At 32.2% G+C, this 20,627-nt stretch overlaps 1 protein-coding gene across 1 annotated transcript; it reads right to left on the bottom strand.

Annotated features, from left to right (window-relative positions):
• Positions 1–504: 504 nt before the first annotated feature.
• Positions 505–19,181, bottom strand: ZSWIM2 (zinc finger SWIM-type containing 2). The gene is made up of 9 exons (XM_007471521.1): positions 18,983–19,181; positions 17,777–17,853; positions 16,177–16,217; positions 9,929–10,139; positions 8,626–8,877; positions 5,416–5,500; positions 4,600–4,709; positions 2,389–2,542; positions 505–1,457 (listed from the first exon to the last, which is right to left on the bottom strand). Exons 1-9 carry the CDS (start codon positions 19,145–19,147, stop codon positions 645–647), a joined length of 1,908 nt encoding a protein of 635 aa, XP_007471583.1. The 5' UTR covers positions 19,148–19,181; the 3' UTR covers positions 505–644.
• Between the last annotated feature and the right edge of the window lie 1,446 nt (positions 19,182–20,627).

The raw sequence follows: 20,627 nt of genomic DNA, 5'->3' as shown, positions 1-20,627 counted from the left end.
CTGAATCACTATGCTGTACACCTGAAACTAACACAATATTATAAATCAACTATACTTCAATAAAAGAGGGGGAATTTGGTAGTACTTATATATTTCTTGATGAAAAAACCCCCCAGTAAAACCACTATAAATGTGGCATAGCTTATAGCATTGTAAGGATATTTTATTTCATTTCCTATACAAGAAACCTCCTTTAAGGAATAAAGTAAAAAAGAAAACCACCATCTGGATTTTCCTATAGGTTTGTGGTGATTATTAGTGCAAGAAAGTGTAAAAATACCTGGAGAGAATCCCTGTATGTTACATGTCATTAAGTGAAATGTTTGAAAATAATGACTCAGGGTATGGAAAATCTATTTCCTTAATTAAAAACAATTATTTTAATTAGTGTAAAGTCATATGTGAAAGTTCTAAAAATTATTTATAATTCATAACATACTGAACATACTCATTAAGATACCTAATTCTTTAAGTCTTATAAGGAATGAGGCCATTTCCTTTAGCTGTAGTTCATTATTCATAGACAAGTAGGCAAAATAACAACAGAGAATATTTGTCAAGAGTGTATAGTGTTTTTATGTTCTACAAAAAAAAAAAGTTATGTTCAATATTCAAATATTTTCTGATTTTAATACAATACATTTTTATAACTGAACTCCTTCCAATATTAAAGATAGTTCAGTACTTTTTGTACTTAAAGGGTGAGATATAGGCCTTCTGGATAAATGACTACATTTTGGTCTAATTTTCCCCATACAATTATTATACCTCTTAGACAAACTAAGCTTAGTTGTACCCCAATTGACAATAAGATTTAAATCTTCTGGAAGCAAAGTATTTGGTCTCGTGTTGTCCTCTCTTATTTTATTACCAAGAGTCTTTTTTGAATTGTGGTTAACACGTTTACAGTCTTTGTTTATCTTCTGGCTTTGACCGGCATGGTGGTTTTTACTGATACATGGGTTTTCCACTCCAGTTGGATATATAATATTCTTGTGATCAATAGAAGGAAAAAACGTTTGAGATGATATTTTTCCAAAGGATCCAGTGGGTAAATCTTGGAGATAGCTGGGGAAACGTTGGCTAATTTTATATTCATAGATTGATTTTCTTGAATTTGAATCATCTACTTTGACAGAATACAGATCATCTATTGTTATATTCTGATAAGTATCTATTGGACTTTGAGGTGCATTCAACTTTTCAGAATTACGCTGAGGTATGATAGGTAAAATTCCAAGTCTATTTTGTTTTAATACTAATCCAGTACCAGGAATAAAAAGTTCTGGTTCTTCCTGTTTTGACAGATTAATGATGTTTGTGTTTGAAACAGATTGATGTGCATGTCCATTCACTGCTCTATCTTTCCAGATTAAAGGGTTATATATAACTTGTCCATCAATAGGGCATGAATTGCACTTGTGGAGTAACCAACTGTCAATACATTTCCTATGAAACTTAAAAAAAAGTTAGAAGTTAATCAGAGATATATTATCTTGTTTATAATGTATACTATCCATGTAAAATTTCCCCACTTTCATTATTGTGTTACTTTTAACACTGTTTCATAATATTGGAAGGTAATAAAATTCATCAAGTTTTATGGAAATATTTTGAAGTTCTCTTAAAAATGTAATTGGTTAGAGACTGATCTTCATTTTCCACATTAAAATGAAAAGCCTTCTATGGATGCGATTTTTGCAATTTCATTAAAAACTCACTACTTATTCAAGCCATTAATTTCACTGTTGCTTTCTTATGAATGAAAATTATTAAGTAATAAAAATGTCATAGCCAACTAGAGATGAAAATTGATATGATGATGGTAAGACATAACGTGACAAATCACCTTCTAGGGAAGAAAACAAATTATCAGTCATTATAAGTAAGGGTGACTCTAAAGCTATAAAAGTTCATTTATTAAAACAACTGTATCTCAGAAAAAACCTGGTTACCACTACATAGTGATTCAGCAACTTTAGACTTTGATTCCAGTAAGTTCATTTGAAATAATAATAAACTATGTCAAATTAAGCATTTCTGTTTCATCTAAAGAATCATAAAAATAACATTAAAAAGTTAGTATTCTATAAGCCTTTTCCTTTTACAGGTAACTAAAGTAGATAAAAGAATCTAACTTAAAGTGCCATTTTATCTTTCCTCAATAGTTTATACAGAAATAAATCCTAATTAATAGGAATCCATCCTTGGCAGGGCAGAGCTGCCGTCTCAATAGTCTCCGCTCTAGCTTTCTGCACATACTGTGTTCAATTTGAACATCTATGCTCATAATTCAGCTAAAAAGTTAAAGGAGAGACTTAAATTTCCACTTCATTTGTGAAAACTGGCCCTACAGGGAAAGTCAAACTAAAATGATGTGACTTCTACCTTGTGAGTACATGGTAGCAATCTTGTATGCTGACCAGGACAAAATGCCTTCAAACAAAGTCGACACTGGTAGCCTGGAGCAAGCAGCTTACTATTCTTTGTGATCAGTAAGAGAGGCAGTGACCTTACCACATGTTTTGGTGTGTAAACTTGGCTAAATGAGAATAAACAGAGAGACATGAATGGTTATATGTGATTGTAGATAAGGAAGTAATCAATAGTACAGGTAATAACCTCCAAATAAATAATGCGAATGAACCCAGTGCTTTCTAGAACTGAAGATAATAAATCCCGTACATTATAAAGTTACAAAATCTATTGTATTGATCTTGAACAAGATGGATCCAAATTCAACATCAACTTCATAAGGAGCAAAATGTAATTTAGTCATTTCAAATAAAAATACTAACCTGAATTTTTTTGATTTGCACTTTTTAACATCAATGAAACCAGAACATAATTTTGGTGAGAACCATATACTAAAATTATTTCAGACTGAGCCAACACACAGGCTTGTGTTTAGAAAAATACAACCCAATTCACTCTGTCATCTGGTAGGAAGTAAGATGCGTGGTAAACCATATTAAATATTCCAGGCTACTATTATAAACTGGTAGGTCATAATCTATGAGGAGACTTATTTCACTTGGGGTATATGCTTATTACTTCTGTATTGTTAGACAATGTTAATGAACTCTAAAGATACCAACCCCATTTTTGTACCAAAACTACCAACAAACATAACTAAGATTAGACAATGTAAATTTGATGCCACTAGCAACTGATAAACAGATAAAACAAATATTTAAAAACAAAATCTTGGTTAAAAGGTTGGATGCATTCCTATTATTCAAAAGTCGTTCAGGATAAAGTTCAAATATATTCTTTAGAAAACTTTATACTTCTCATTACTCTTCAGATAAACTTTCATTATGCTACAAAAATTGCTTTTACCAAGGTCATTTAATTGTCAACTAATAAAATCTGTGTGTTTCTATTATTTCAGGCTGTTAATCACTTTTTTTTTAATCTTGAAACTCTTTCCTTTTATTTATTCCATTTTCTCTGCCTAGAATATCCTTCTACCCCTAATATTCTCTTGTCTCCCCCTACAATATCTCCTAAACCATTAGTTATACAATTTATCATTCTAATAGGTTGAAGTGTGATACCCAGCCAGGGCCAAGGGAAATGGAGATGGAGAGCCTTTGTATAGGCTCCTTTCATATCCACAAAGCATTTTATGCTCCACAAGAGTTGTTGTGGTCTCTGAAGTGTGTGGAGCACCCACAGGGCATGGGCTATATATCCACTGGGTTGGATAGAAATCTATCTTATCTGTCTATCTATCTATCTATCTATCTATCTACTATATATATGTGGGATAGAAATACATATATACACACATATATATGTATAAACAAGCACAAGTTTTGTTTGGTTAATTCATTGAAATGGTCCTTTAAAAAATATTTCAATTTTATCCCATCCTATTAAAATGAGCTTTGTATATATTTTATAGTGTACCTAATATGTTAATTATACACGGTACGTTTAATTTTCTTTAATTGATACAAAGTATGGCAAAAGGTCTGGATGACTGTCCACTAGTCAGGGTTTTGAAATACAACCAATCCCCTTAGCACTCTCCTTCCCTGGGGGTGGAACAGAGGGCAATAAGGAAAGAAAGACTTCCTTCCCATAGAGGTCATTTACTTCAAAGCAAATCTCAAAGCTCCCTGTATTTTTTCTTTAAATAACATATATCAGTTTTAATTTTACATTTATTTAGATGATCACTTAATTGCTGAGGAAACTAGATAGCCCTAATACCTAGTACAATCTCTGGTAGAATTAATAATAATAATAGACAGCATTATTTGAATATTTACTGTGTGTATTAATTCATTTCATATGCACAAAATTCCTATGAGACTGGTTTTATAATTATCCCTATTTTAAAGATAAAAATGTGGCAAGGAGAAGTGAAGTAACTAGCCCAAAAGTTGTATCGCCAACTTATGGTTGTACTAGGATTGGATTTAAGCATTCTGACTCCAGAGCCTTGCTCTTCACTTGAATACTATGTCACCTAGTATCTATAATAAGTACTCAATACATATTTATTGAATAAAGAAATGAATAAAACTTATCCGAACTGAAAAATTATTTAAATATCCTAAGAAATATAAATTTCACTGAGAATCTCACCCTTGCTTTTCTTGAAAATGTGGCATCTTTTCTATCTCATTTTTAATATCTATATATTTTACAGTTTCATCTGATCTTTTTTCCAACGATCTCCATTTTTGATTTCTCTTCTGTAATAGGTAAAAGGTGAATGTTACTTTGTAAATTGTGGAAGCTTTTATCTTGTGCATTAAATCAGTAGGCTGTGTATCAATAACATAATAATGTAAATAAATAAAGACTCATCATTTTAAAAGATAGCTTTTTAACACATTAAAGAATTTGCAAATTATTAGTGAGTCTAATATACTGTTGCACAGCTACTATAACATTACTTTTTAAGGTAAAAAAAATTATCTATTAATCAATAATGGTAATTGTGGATGTTTTATCTTGTGTAGTAAAGAGAAGGTAGCATTATTATTCAACATCAGGAGATACTTATTTACTTGTTAGATTCAAATGATAGCAATAAAATTCCATGATGTAAGAAAATTTAAAACCGTAAATGGTTGTCAGTAGCATTATAAGTCATTTTGTAGTGTTGAGATCTTTTTTTAAAATGAATTTTAAAGCTTGATGGCTGTAATTTCTGTCCTTAAGATTTATGTATGATATCATTACATATTTGTTATTGTGTTGGATTTTATAAATTACCAATGTAAGAACTGATTGCCTATAAATCCTTATGAAAAAGAGTTCTCCAAAGATTATGGTCTTTGGTTTTTATTCAAACACAGTCAGCTCTATTCCAGAGGGTTACCTATTCTTAGATTTTACTTAGATTTACAATAGGAAAATACAAACACTATACGAAATTCAAGATGGATACTGTACCTCACGAAATGTAAATGAGTGAGAAAGATGGCAGCAGCTATCAAAACAATCCTGGCATAAGTGATATTCTATACATTTGGTACACCTAAAAATGCAAAACACCAAAACATACAAGAAAAAATACAATTATTTTGATTGTTTTTGGTGAAAAATTCTGGCCAAGATTTCCTGGGAACTATGCAGATATGACAAGGCCCATCTTAAATCTCACCCCATATTAGCTTCCTGTTGCTACTGAAACAAATTACAACAAATTTAGCAGCTTAAACAACACTTTATTATCTTATGGTTTTGTAGGTCAGAAATCTGACATGGGTCTCAAGGGGTTTAAAATCAAGGGGTCCACAGAATGGCATTTCATTTTGGAGGCTATAGAGATCTGTTTCTCTGCCCTTTCTTCTAGAGGCTGCCCACCTTCCTTAGCTTAGCTTGTGGCACTTTCCTCCATCTTCAAAGCAAGCAATGCAGCATCTCTCTGTGCCTTTCTTCCATATTCACATATCCCTTTGACTCTCTTCTTTGCTGCCCTCTTCCACTTTTAAGAACTCTTGTGATTATACACTGAGCCCAGGCAATCGAAGATAACCTCCTTATTTCAAGGTCAGGTGATTAGCAACCTGAATTTCATCTGCAACCTTAATCCCCCTACAACATGTAACCTAACATACAGGTTCTGGGCATGGGGATGTGGATATATTTGGGAGGGTATTATTTTGCCTACCACGTATCCCTACCATGATGTCTTCCTGGAATGCTTTATCTTTCATTTATCTCTTTTTCTAAGTTCCTTTAGGATGTACAGCCTATTGGACATTCTATCATTTGATTACCCAGTGTTTTCCTATTATTTCATGAATGCTAGAGTTATACTTAGCAGAATACTTCTTGAACAGGAATTGTACTATATTCCTTCTCTGTCCTCACAAAATAGAAAAAGGTATATGTATAAAAAGTTTGCAATAAAAATCATTGATATACTAAAAAACTTCATTTTCCACAAAGCTCAATCTAAACATGTATCACTTATAAAAATTTTGCCACAAGCAGAGAATTTTAATTTACTTTCAGCAATATTCACCAAAAATAACATTTCAAGCAAATAAAGTTATTTTCTTACTCAAGTTATCAAAGAATTAGAAGACTATTTCCAAGAGAAATCTGGGGAAATATATCCTTCAGACATCTTAGAAGCAGCAAGTATTAATTTATTCATTATTATTGTTTATACATACAGGGAAGATTCTTAATAATTAACATCAACCAATCAAAGCGATGGTGCAGTTTATTCAATATATCAAATTATGCTGGGCTACAAAAAGTTAAGTATCTCTATATTTTAATATATATATATATGATAGTTTTGGGATCAACTTCTTAAAAGGTAAGTAGCTATATTATGAAACTTTAATGAAGAGGAACTGGAAAGCTTTCTAGTTTACCTTATCTCCTACTCAAACCATTACTAAAACTACCAGAAATAGTTTTTTCAGGCTAACGGCTGAAATGTTAGCATTTGAGGGAGTGGAAGGAGATATGGATGTGAATAATTGTGAGCCAAATGCGTAGAGAAGTTATTCTGAAAGGTGAGTGCAGAGCAGCAGGCAGGAAGCAGAACAGTGGAGAATGCCTGTATTGAGGTGTAGTAGGGAGAATCACCCTTGTGGACAGAAAAGTCAGAGGGACAGAGGAGAGCATTGTCATTAACAAAATACTTAAAAACAAGATTTGAGATAATTTACCAAAGCCACCCACGCATTAACAATTTGAGGAATACATCACTATAAAAACTGAAAATTTTACACCGTGGCTTTCACCTGTCCTTGTCACCCCCACCTACTCCTCCCAACCCACCTTTCCACACGTGACCTTAGCCCCTTACTGTTCTTACCCACCCCTCTTGAAAAAATTCAGATTGCCCCCAAAATGGCTGCTAATGCCAAATATCAAGTCTTTCCTTTTTCTAGAATTCTCTTTAACCAACATTCCTGAAACTAGCTGAACACCTCCCGCTAAACCTTATAAAAAGTCTGCCCTTCTTCCTCAAGTGAGCTTTCTCAGGCTTGCTGTTTTCACTAAAGGCTTTTGCTAATGGTGCTCTGGTTGATTTACTTCTATGTGACACATTGAGAAAACAAAGGACTAAAACAGTTTAAAGGAGAAAGGTATCATTCACCATTGGGGGTGATTAAAAACAGTTTTATGGTTTTATGAGAGGGTTTTAAAAATATTAATTAGACTCATCATAATGTAATTCCAGGAAGACTGAAAAGTAAACAGATGCGTTTTTTGTTTTTTGTTTTTTTTTTCGTACGTGGGCCTCTCACTGTTGTGGCCTCTCCCGTTGCGGAGCACAGGCTCCGGACGCGCAGGCTCAGCGGCCATGGCTCATGGGCCCAGCCGCTCCGCGGCATGTGGGATCCTCCCGGACCGGGGCACAAACCCGTGTCTGCTGCATTGGCAGGCCGACTCCCAACCACTGCGCCACCAGGGAAGCCCATAAACTGATGCATTTTAGAAAAAATTTTAACAAAGACTGAAGCAAAATATTTTCTTCTTAACATACAGTTAAGATTTCAATTAAGAAAGCACAATATCCCAAGCATAGCAATTAATTGATGTTTTATTGTGGAATTGTGGGAAAGTTTGAGGAATACTCAAAAAGTAATGAAAATTTCTTTCTCTAATAAGTATCTTGATGTTGTTAAGGTATAAGATGTGAAAGAAAACAAAACATGCATCATTGCAGTTTGGAGTTGGGGAAGTCGAGTTCAGTTGATCTAGTCAATATCCCTCTGGCTCAGTCCTAGGAGTTTTTGGCAATGACCTCATTGGTGGTTCAAAGAAAGTTACAGGGGGTGAGAGGTCTATCTAGCAGGGCTCTGAGCTTGGAAACTCATTTAGGCCAAACTACAAAGCCTGTGTTCAGAGCTTCCAAGAAAGGATGATACTTCAGACTCTCAATGTAGACTGGAATGCAAAGCCAATACTCTGTGTGAGTAAAGAAAATAAAACAACTGAAATTCTTAAGGTACTGGGCTGACACAGATCACTAGTCTGAAAATCCTAAATACGTAGCCATCTTTAAGGCAAACCACTATATAAAGGAGGAAAAGAAGAAGGCTAAATGACTAGTACTCTAATGTTCAAAGTTTCCTAAAATTAAAAAACTAGTTAGACTACAAATTTATAATATTACCGATTGATACTTACTTATAACACTTCCCCTCAACTGGAAACTGTCGACAGTTATTACAGGGAATTCCAAGGTGTTTGTCTAGTCGCTCTTTCTCAGCTGTAGCCACAAGTTTGCTAGAGTTTTTGAATTCCTCTAAAACAAGTTTTAATGGTGCAAAGTCTTTCCTACACAAGGGACATTTCAACATGGAAGTGTGTGATATCTTATCCTGATAATTAGCTAAGATCTTCATGCATTTTATATGAACACTATTGCCACAGCCAAACCTGTTAGAAATAAAATCCAAGTTTACCATTTGTATACAGCAAAGTTATATATATATATGTTTTCTGTGCTACCATCTTTATTTCCTATAAAAATAGATTCTGAACTGATTATCCAGATATACCTTGATTACACACATAAACACTATTTTATCTATCTAATCTATCATTATTTAATTTAGTACATCAGAATTCCAAACAAAATCTTTCCCATTTCAATGAAATGGTGGTAAAAGATTTTGCATCATTATAAAATTTTTATTTTTAAAGTGAGAATGAATATAGTCTTAACAAAAAGGAAAATTATAACAATAATTATTATTTTTAAATAAAAAGCATCACTGAGCAGGGGTGTCACCTTATTTTTCTAGAAATCACACAATATGAATGTGGTTGTACCCAATAAATATCTGCTGAGAGAAATAATATTTTGGGAAATAGTAATTTTAAAATATACAAAAGAAGCAGCTATGTGAAAAAAATACAATGTGGATGAAAATTTTGGTAAATAATCAGGAAAAAAAAAGAATTGAAAAGTTCAATACCAAATGGTTGTCCAAATTTTCCAAGTCCAAATTTACAGTGCCTTGAAGCATAGTTAAGTACAATACTCTCAATAAACATTTATGTATAAGTGATATTTTGAATTATTTAGTTTTAAAGATAAAATTTAGAAAAGCTGAAGAGAATTTTTATCATTTTAAAGTAAAATAATCTTCACTTTCAGAAAAACTGTTTGTAACTACTCTAAGCCGTGGCATTTATTCATGTGTATAAAACAGAAACATGAAAATTATCTACTTTAATAACTTAAAGTGAAAAAGTAAATAAAGTGGAGTTATTTTTTAACTTTCACCCTTTAAAATGTAGCCAAGAAATATTCAGAGTTATAACAGGACCTCTCACAACATGTTAGGAAATAAAAGAAGGCCAATTAAGTATAATTGTTTAAATATGTATTATTTTTCTATCAACATGTTTCATAACATATTACAAATATATTAAATTAGAATTATTTCATAAGTTTCTAGAATCCAAAGAAAAATCATGTCACCTGCAAAAGGTGACAGGAACCTTTTTCTCTAAAAGTACTTCTTGACAAATAGAGCATATATCATCTGAACTAATTTCCTTCTGTTTAATGTAACCATCTTCTTCAATCTGTGCATTTTCATTGTTCCTTCCTTGTTGGGGAGTTTGAACTTGATGTATCCCTCGAAGCAAGTTGCTGATTTCTCTTTCCACAAGACCTAACTGCAAAGCAGCTAACGATAAATTCCAAAGTATTAAAATTCAGTGGCAAATTGGAGACAAAGAAACAACTTAGGCAGAAAGTTAGCATTTTTCCCCCCAAATATCAGAAAGATTGGTTGAATTATTACACTGACATTTACCACTTATCGTATTCCTTTCAGAGCCAAAAGGTCAGAAAAGAGTCATTTATAAAAAGAAAAGAAGTTATCTCTTGTTTTCCTGTTACTGAAAAGAGTCAGTGTAACCAGTGCATTATAAAGGTCTCAGATTAATTATATGACAGTGTTCCTCCTTGGATTGGTGCTATAATCATCTCTTACATTTTGATCTGTTCTCTTGTTCATAAACAAATATTTATCATCATACAGGAGTATTAAAAGAAATGGGCATAAATACAGAAAGGAGAAGAGAGATTCGAGTAGTTAGTGTAATTAACATTTGTTAGATGAATAAATTAGTAAATAGATAATGAGAGAGCAAGACACAGTTGCGTCTATTTTCCTTAGTTTTACGTCTCTACAAGTGTCTCGGTAGCCACATTCTTCATAGATTTGGTCAGTATTCCTCAGGACAATCTGTTAGGAACTATAGTGCCTATACATTTGGGATACACAGTCTTTGAATTCTGAATTTTCTCCATCCTGCTGTCCTTCTAAGAAATGGTGTACTAAGTGCATATAGTTTTATTTTTATTTTTTATTTTTATTTATTTATTTATTTTTTTTTTCTTGCGTTATGCGGGCCTAAGTGCATATAGTTTTGATCAAGGCATCTTAGATTCCCTTTTTCTCTGGCCCATTCCCATGCCCCTCCTCTTTCCCTCTTCTTAACATAATTTAAATGCCAGTTGTTATTGGTCCCCTTGAGTTCTATTCATTTTATATATTCTTTAATACATAGAGATTAAAAAATCATTTGCAAGATAATGAAAAGCTCCATTTTCCCTAAAAAGATTACCAATTAAACATTAACAATACTGAAAACATCACAGTTACATTTCAATACAGAAATCTCTGTTCCTTGTCTGAGGTGGCATGGTAGGTGGAATGTGGGAGGATATCATACTTTAATTAACCATTTCTTTGGAGGATGAGGGCTATTTGTCACAGAGACATAGCAACATCTGCTCCCTAAAAAAATGAGGAGGAAAATGAAGAACAAAAGATTGTGCTTTGGGGGATAAAGATTCTCTAGAGCAGCAGAAATACTGAAACATAAAATTTCGTAAGAGGAGTTGGCTACAAACTGTTCTATGTGGTATAACATGAATTGGAGAATAAAAGGGAGAAACAAACTCTTCTGAAATTAATTTGGAAAAATTAATATATGAAAGTATAAAAGAATATTCTTTCATAAAGGAGAGCAAGACAGCTAGCCTTATCAGATATCATAATGTATTATAAAAAAACAAAACTCACTATAAAAATTATGAAACAAGGATGTAAAGAAGCACTATTTAATAGCTGTTATTGAGATAACTAGGTAGAAATATGGAGAAAATTTAATTACTTCAAACCAAATAGCAACCTCCAATTTATATCAATACAACTACACATGGATGCTATAAAGAAGAATAAAAATAAAATAGAAAAGCTAGCAGAAAAAAAAATCTCTAAAATACTATGGAAGATAGACAACTTTCAAAGTATCAAAACAATATACATGAAAAGTAAAAATGGTCAGATTTAGCAACACACAAAAATCCATATACATATATATAAAACAAAATTTAATGAAACCATATAAAAAAGAATTATGACATTAGGAAAACATTTGCAAAGAGGGGTAATCCCTATATTTAGGAAGAGTGTGTAGTTTTATCCCAATAAATAAATAGCCAAAGTTTAATTTACACATGTAGTACAAATATTAAAGTCAACAGATGTTCAATTTCATTAATATCAAAAGAAAAGTGAGTTAAAATCAAAATGAGGTGTAGACACAGAATAAATCTAAATAAAAGGTAATAAATAAATAGAATGTTACATCTTGTTTGTCGTATGTTATTTTCTCTTTTTATTTGAAAAAGTTATTTCAGGGCATTTTAGATTCTAAGGCTATGTTAGATGTATGGAAGAATGAAAACTATTTTCTTACTTAATTTACTAGGAATGAATAGATTACTATGAACTTTGTATCTGTTATTTTTTCCCACTTTGTGTGACTTAGTCTTTTTTTCTAATATTATAGAAATATTATTAGCTTTTCAAAATATTTCCATGTATCTTTATTTTCTTTGGAGACTTAAATATGCTGTTAATGTCTTCCATTTTATGCTTAAGTAATATGGTTAAATATGCCTAAAACATGAATCCAAAAAGCAAAGCTAGCAGAAAATTGATATACTGCTGAAATCATAAATCAGCAAAAGTATAGCTATAAAGCAATACCTATGGGTGAGAGACATAAAAATATTAATACTTAAAAAAAGGAAAAAAAACTCGAACTCACAGATACAGAGAACAGATTGATGGTTGCCAGGTGTTGGGCCAGGGGACGGCTAGGAGGTAGGAGAAATGGCTGAAGGTGGTCAAAAGGTACAGACTTCCACTTATAAAATAAATAAGTCATGGGGACATAACGTACAGCATGGTGACTATAGTTAATAGTACTCTGCTGCATATTTGAAGGTTGCTAAAAGAATAAATCTTAAAAATTCTCATCTCAAGAAAAAAAAATTGTAACTATGTGTGGTAATGGATGTTAACTGGATTAATTGTGTTGATCATTTTGCAATATATACTTACATTGAATCATGTTGTACACCCAAAACTAATATAATGTTATATGTCAATTATATCTCAGTAAAAAAATAATAGTTTTACTGCAAGATCCAGTTAATGAGACTTCAGGCTACAGAAATAATTGAGAGAAGAAAAAGTTTCATTTACAAAGAATATAACAGGTAGTCAGAAGTAAATTAAATGCCTCAAATGGAAGAATGTTAAATAAATTATGATATATCATACACTAACATGGTATATCATAGTTTATTTAACATTCACTGATGACTTGAATGAGAGAGACTACATAGCACTGAAATAAAGTAACAGTGTGAGACAAAAGCAGAACACAGAATTCCCACAGACTATTAGGTATACATAAATACAAGGTCAAAAAAGAAAATAGAAAATAAAAAGTTTATTATATCTTTGTGGTGGGGATTTAAAAAATTTTCCTAAAATGCAGTTTTTATTTTATCCATAAATATTTAATTGAGAAAAGGACAAGATGGCATTTACTAGACGTTGTATTTAGGAAAAACCATTAGGTAATAAAGCTAGGTTTTACTGGGAAGCATTTGTTGGGTGATGGAAAATAATACTCAGTGTTCAAAAACTGATATCTTTATTAAAAATTCATATGTAATCATCTTTATAGGTCTTCAAAAATAAAAGAGAGTCTCAGGTTTCTTGTATGCAACACTAGGGCACAAATAATTGTTTCCAGATTTGTTTTAGAAAAGAATCTATGAATGATGTTCAAAATGCTTCTGCTTCACTACCTTCTTCTCCACACTTATGTACATACTTTACATAATATTATTGAATAATTGTTTATAGCTTTCTTTGAATTACTTTAATTTTCAAATTTTATTATTTTATCATTATTTAAATGATAAATTTCAACATTATTGAGACTTATACTTTCTTTGAATATTTGTACACAAAGGATTTTCTCAATGTTAAGTAGCTAAAACATCTTTTAAATATGAGGTATAAAAAATATTTTATTTTAGTAGGAAATATAATTTTTCAAAATTAATATATAGGATCAAATTTAAACATTTAAAAAATTTCCTACTAAATTTCCTAATAAAATAGGGATATTTATAATAAGAATAAGATGTGGTTTCTGCCTTCAAGAGCAAAAAGGATAATATGATATAAAGTATTAGATTAATCCATATGAAATTGCTATTTTTGTAGATGAAAAAATATTGGCAATTCATATGATTCAATTTATAAAAAAAATCACCTAGTAGAGTTCCTGACCAATATGCAGTACAATAAATATTTGTTGAATGTAATTGGGTAGAGCTGCACTGTTCAATATGGTAGCCATTAGCCATATGTGGCTACTGAGCACCTGAAATGTGGATAGTGTGACTGAAAATTGAATTTTAAATTTTGTCTTATTTAATTTAAATGGAAAACTGATAATCTATAGTTTCTGGAAAATTTATGTTTATAACAATTTGGGTATTATATGAATTTATTTTCCAACTGAATATTTTACGATGTCTAAATGCAGATCAAGCATTTCCAATGAAAATATAGTGTCTGAGGTGAGATGCATTGTAAATGGAAAATACACACTAGATTTTGAAGGCAGTATGAAAAAACATTAAAATATCATAATTTTTATATTGATTACATGCTGACATGATATTTTGATGTATTGGGTTAAATTAAAATGTTATTAAAACTAATTTTCCTGTTTATTTTTACTTTCTATAATATGTTACCAGAAAATTACATATGTGGTTCACATTATATTTCTGTTGGGTAGCCCTAGTATAGAAGCTTGTGAAAATGATATGGAAAATAGTGTAGATAATAACTAAGACTTTGAAGAGGATGTGAGCATTTAACTTCAGGTGTATACAATGGACAAGTAGAGAAGAAAACAATATCCATGAACTCATCCAACCTAATTATTGTGTATGAAGGGATTGGGAGAGAGGATGAAGTACAGAGTAGGTGACATTTCAGAAAGAACCTTTTGTCTACAATGTGAAGGAGAAAGAAACAAAGTGCAGGTGCTGGAAACAGGGAGGCTACAAAGAACAGTACTAAGGGCTGATGAAGGCTGAACAAAGGTAAGAATGAGGATGGGGAAGTAAAATCACTGTTGAGAAGTAGGTAGGATGTAACATAAACAGGATTTGTTTATGAGAGAAGAGGATGAGAAAGGAAAAACAAGAATGCCAAGGTTTCTAGCTTTGGAGACTAAAGAAAAAGGAAAGCCAATATGTGAGGTAGGGAATACAACAGGAGAGCACATATCGGGGGGAATTTACTATTCCAAATGCCTGTGGGACCTCCAAAATTGTGGTGCTCAGAAGGCAGCTGGAAATACTGCTCTGCTGATAAGATGTGGAAATCACTGTTATAGAGGTAACAGGTAGAGACAGAAAATATGAGATGTTTCTAAGAAAATGGGTAGAGAGAAGAATACAAAAGAAAAATCCCTGTGAAACATTAATATTAATTTATTATCCAGTAGGACTTTTAAATGTAACTGTGCTTGTACTTATATAATAGTTGCCTAAATAGAACCAATAACCTGAATTGAAAAAAAATTGAAAACTGATTATCACTTTAATTCTTTTTGAATATTATAAATATTTATTAATAAATGTTAAATGCCTTTGCAGTTCTTAGATGAATCTAGTATAGGTTAAATAAATCTTTGCAGGAAACACTTCCATAATGATAGCATTTTTATTATAAAATGTATAAATCTAAATAACCTGTGATAGAATTATTTTTCTTTCTCTTTTATTTTTGAGGACTCTAGAATTTAATTTTAAATTAAATTTCATATTGAACATTATAAAAAATGTCATATGCCTGACTTTAAACTCAATGTAGGTACTGACATAAAAACTATTTAACTGTAAAATCATATATTTTTTGCATAAAAACTTGTCAGTAAACATTTTTAAATGGAATTATGTATCATGTCAACTATTTCTGGGCCCTGAAAAATTACATTTGTCATTTTTCTCATAATTAAAATAAATTTAGATACAGAAACTACTGTAAATCCTTGCTTAGAATTCACGAGGGAAAGTTTTTCTACTGAAAACCCGGCCATTATTTCACCTCATTTTTTATTAAGTGCTTTTTAATGTGAAATGGCATATAAAGTTACATTTTTTGTTAAACAGGAAGAAAAATGTTCCAACTGTCTTAAATGTAACAAACTGTTACAGTTTTCAGATTGTCTGGACAGTAACTGTCTAAATTTAGAATATGTCTAAATAAACAATTATTGAATTTGTTAACTTTAAATTAGTAAAAACACACAAACACAACTTACATTCATGATTCCTTGGAAGCCTGAATTTTTTCAACAAGACCCTAATATTCAGAAGTAGAAAAACAAAATAAAACATTTATTTCTGACATAACCTCAAAAGGTATTATTAATTTTAGAATAGGAATGGCATTACAGAATTTATATTGCTGAAAGTGTTAGGGATAAAATTAAAATTCTCATCAGTTTTCTGTTACAAGAGTCGTTAAATTTTTGTTTTAAAATAAGCATATGTGAAAAAAGTATGATACATGGAAACAAAAGACATTTGCAGTAAAGAGATTTATCAGAGAGAGTCCATGTATTTCTTTATGACATAGAGTAGCTCACAAAGAGAGGTTAGTGAGGGAATCTAAGTATTCACAGCACTCTTTTTAAACTTCCTTGGAAGTTTCTTACTCCTGGAAATGGAGGAATTTTCTGGATAGAGTAACAAATGACTGTTTTCCTATACATACCACTTTAACGTATGACAGAAAAATACTTTCAAATATCATCAATTAAAATGGAACATGACTTTTTTTAAAAAACTGGGAAATATATATTAAATTCTTACTTAAATATATTAAATATACTTTAGTATGTTAAATACTTGGATTATATTTCCATTAAGTTTATGGTAAATATACTGTAAAAAATAAGTTACATTACATAAAAATCAGAACAGAATGCCCTTGCTCTGAGGAAGCTGGCATAAAATAAAAATGGAGAAACCTATTTTATGTATAATAATAAAACCAAATTGCAAATTTTGAAGGGACCATATTTTATATTTTTATGCTAACTAGAGCAAATAACTTGTGTTAGTAGATGCTCAATAAAAACTGATCAAAACAACAAAAAAACTTGGTAAATAAAAGCATTAAAAATAACAGCTATATGTATATATACTGTTTTCTAACCTATAAAGAAAAGCATTAGAAATATGATACACACTTTTCTTAATTTCTTGTTTGATTTTTTTCTCTTAAAATATCAATTACAAACTTTCTATAATAATATAATTAGTGATTTGTTGGTATAAGTATAGTAGGTAAACAAATGAGTTGATGTGGGTTTAAATTACATGGAAGGAATTTTTTTGTTTTTCATTTCTGGGATCACCTACAAACAGGTTCTGACTCTAGAGGAAAAATTTTAGATTTGACAGAAGTAATCTTCAGCAGAGTCCTATTTTAATCTTAAAAGATTCATAGTCAAATGCTTATTGAAAAGGAAAATAGTAACATTTAAAAATATCATAATGAACCATGCAATTATCATCAGTGATGTGAACAGGGGAGATTTTTTGTTTTATTGTTACATTTCACCTTTGTACATAATGAAAATCTAAACATTGATTTTTTTCTTATTAAAAACAATAACATTCCAAACATGTAGAGGTGGTAGTATGCTTACCTCACTTTAATTTTGAAACGTCACTTAATTTGGGGGATGAAATAAAATATCCAAAACGATATTGACAAGCTACAACCATTTTACCTTTAAGTTCTCCCGACACCAAATTTCTTTAATCTTGCAGTACTCAGGCCATGAAAAAGGCAAAACATGTAATATACCAAGATGTTCCTTTGTGGAAGATCTTCATTACAATGTCACTTACCAGCATATATGTTTACAAAGTTCCCCTCCTTTCAGAAATATGGAACAATTACAAACATGAGGATTTCCTAGAGAAACCTTCAAAAGAAAAATGGAAAAATGCATACTTAAAAAAAAGTTCCAGTCAGTTTTTAGAGTTATAGAGTAAAATTAATAGATAATTGGATTAAAAGAGATTTCAAGAGATATTTTAGTTTAGGTGACTCCAAAAGGTTGAACATAAGTCTACTGGAACATCTTAATTCTTGATACAAGTCTAATTTTTCACTTCCTTTTCTTTGCCTTGTTCAACAAATTGCATTGTCAGCTAAGACTGTTTTTAAGAGACCTACATTTAGGCAAGTGAAAAGAAATCTAATTTTAAAAACTTGAAAAAAATCTATAAATTTTTAACTGAAAGGAAATTCTACTTTGCAGTGGAGCTAAAGACCTTTTGTAAAGTAGTTCTTCTGGGGTTTTTGTTTTGTGCGTTTCAGTTGGTGAGTTTATTTAATTTTATTCAAGAAAACATTTTATTCACCAAGTCTATACTGGCTTAAATTATTTATTAAATGCCCTAAGGGTTATAAAGTGAAAAAAGGACATCTGACATAAGCAGCATGACACTAAATTAAAAATTTTCAAGTCAACTCCAGGGAGGCAGAGTGGTGGCTGACTTTTGAGTGGTGAGAGCAAGATATGCGAATATGAAATATCTGTGGTCTTTAAGCAAAATTAAAGAGAATTTTTATTCATTAAAACATTTCCAAGGAATCACCATCTAAGCCATACTTTAAAAGGGTCTTGTTATAGCTTCAGACTGACTAAAAAGTAAAGAAAACCCGATTTTATTTATTTAGCAAATATATACGGCTTGTAAACAGATTGTACGATTTTCATTTCGTTTGAGTAACAGGGTTAGTGACTGCTAACGGATCTGAGAACGCACGTAAATGCAAACCATATATTCAGATAAAATGTCTCCCGTTTTTAAGTCCAGAGATCAAAGGCCATAATCTTAGGAGAGTTGGATGCAATTTGGAGTCCTAACCTCCAATAATGGAACTTTTCTAACAAATACTATTTCAATCTGCAATGTGCACATCTTTAGAGTCTGGAACACTCGCGGGTGGGGTTCGGCAGCAAGGGGCTACATACAAGGTGGGCCTGGGGGTACCGCGCGGGTCGGCCTGGCACGGAGCCGAGGCGGGTTGGGGGCGGTAGTTACTCGGAAATCCCTGTTTTCCGGCTCTTCCTCTCTCAGTAGAAAGGAGGTGGGGCCCATCTCTCGTAGGAGGTAGATGCTGCTGCTCAGCGCCTGGTCTTGTTGCCAGTTGAGGCGGTCGCTAAAGTGTCTTCGCCTTTCAGAGGCCTTACAGCCTCCGCGAAGCATCTTGTCTGGATAGGGGCGAAGGCAGCCCCTCCGCAAGGCTTTCAGAGTCTCCCGCCGGTCTCCATGACAACCGCGTGCCCGCTGGTTGCCTTGGAGACGGCGGTTGAGTCTCAGTGTCCCAGAGTGCCTTGCGCGGAGGTTTGTTTCCGCAGCTCACCCCCGCCTTCACTCCTTCCTGAAGCGACAGTCCTGACTGTAGAGTGTTTCTAATACTCAACTGGCTGATTTAAAAGCTGGTGGCCAAAGTCATCGCTGTCAGATCTCTCGCGTTCCTTCTGCTGGTTCCTCGCAGGCGGGGGCTTGTGAATTCTGTGTTAGGATAGTCGCGCAACCCCGTTACAGTTTGGGCTCTGGATGCTGAAATTATCCTGTGATGATTCATCATTTTTATCCAAAAGCCCAGAGTGACTGTTGACATTCAACAGTGTTCCACAAACATTTTCCGATTGCGTACTAGGTGCATAATCGGAATGAAGCGCTGGGGGAAGATCAATGATGTGGAAGACAGCATTTTAACCTGGGAAGTTAGACTCTTAAGTAGGGATGTGTGTGTTGGTGGGGGGATGGTCTTTAAACGAGGGGAGCATCTTTAAGTTGCATGTTTGTGTAGGGACGGGTGTTTGGGGTGGGGTGCGGAATCCACTGCCTCTATGCCCTCTAAATTTACAAATCCCAATTTAAGGAATAAGCTATGCAATGTTGACTCAATAGTTCAAATTGTCTATGAGCTTTGTTACTACGTTCTAGGGGGAGAGCTGTAATACAGTATGAGTCAAGTAAAGAAGCCATATTACTGGAATATCTCTTAAAGAAATTGAAATCAGGAAATAGCCAGTTGGTGGCGCAAACATAAAGATGGGGGATATTTGTCCCATTTTATCGTGGGAGGAACTCACAACTAGATTATGTCAAGAGCAGGAAGGAGAAAATGGCCAAAGGCCCCAGTATGAAAGAAGATGATGGAAATGGCAGCTTTCACATGTGAGACATCTGGATAAACAGCATCTAATCCTAGGTCTAAGGTTTTAACTTAACTAAATATTATCTCTACTCTCCTTTTTTTACTAATAACAACTAATGTACGTACTACCATACTGCCACTTTACCATCAATTTAATGGTGCTAGATGTTAAACTTTATGCATTAAGAAAAAACTTCATATTGAAACAAAAAAAACTTATAAATTGAATTAACTTAGTTTATTTATTAATACTTATAATTAAAAAACTCCAAATAAATGACAATCTACACTTTCTAAATGATAAGGTGAGTAAGGTTTCAGAGTGAAGGCACTTTATTCAACCACCATTCCCCTCTCTCTCCATATACACACATACATACATAATATATCTCCATATATATTACATATATTATGTATATAGTTATTTAAGAATTACCTTGAAGGGAACTTTAAGAAACAAACAATAGCAAATAATTGTTCAAATTATTTTTGTAAATAAATAAGTAAATTGTTTTACTT

The sequence above is a fragment of the Lipotes vexillifer genome, unplaced genomic scaffold, assembly GCF_000442215.2.
Source record: "Lipotes vexillifer unplaced genomic scaffold, Lipotes_vexillifer_v1.1 scaffold1168, whole genome shotgun sequence".
NCBI classification, from domain to species: domain Eukaryota; kingdom Metazoa; phylum Chordata; class Mammalia; order Artiodactyla; family Lipotidae; genus Lipotes; species Lipotes vexillifer.
The sequence above is the reverse complement of the archived record's forward strand: the minus strand, read 5'-3'. Positions and strand labels throughout refer to the sequence as shown.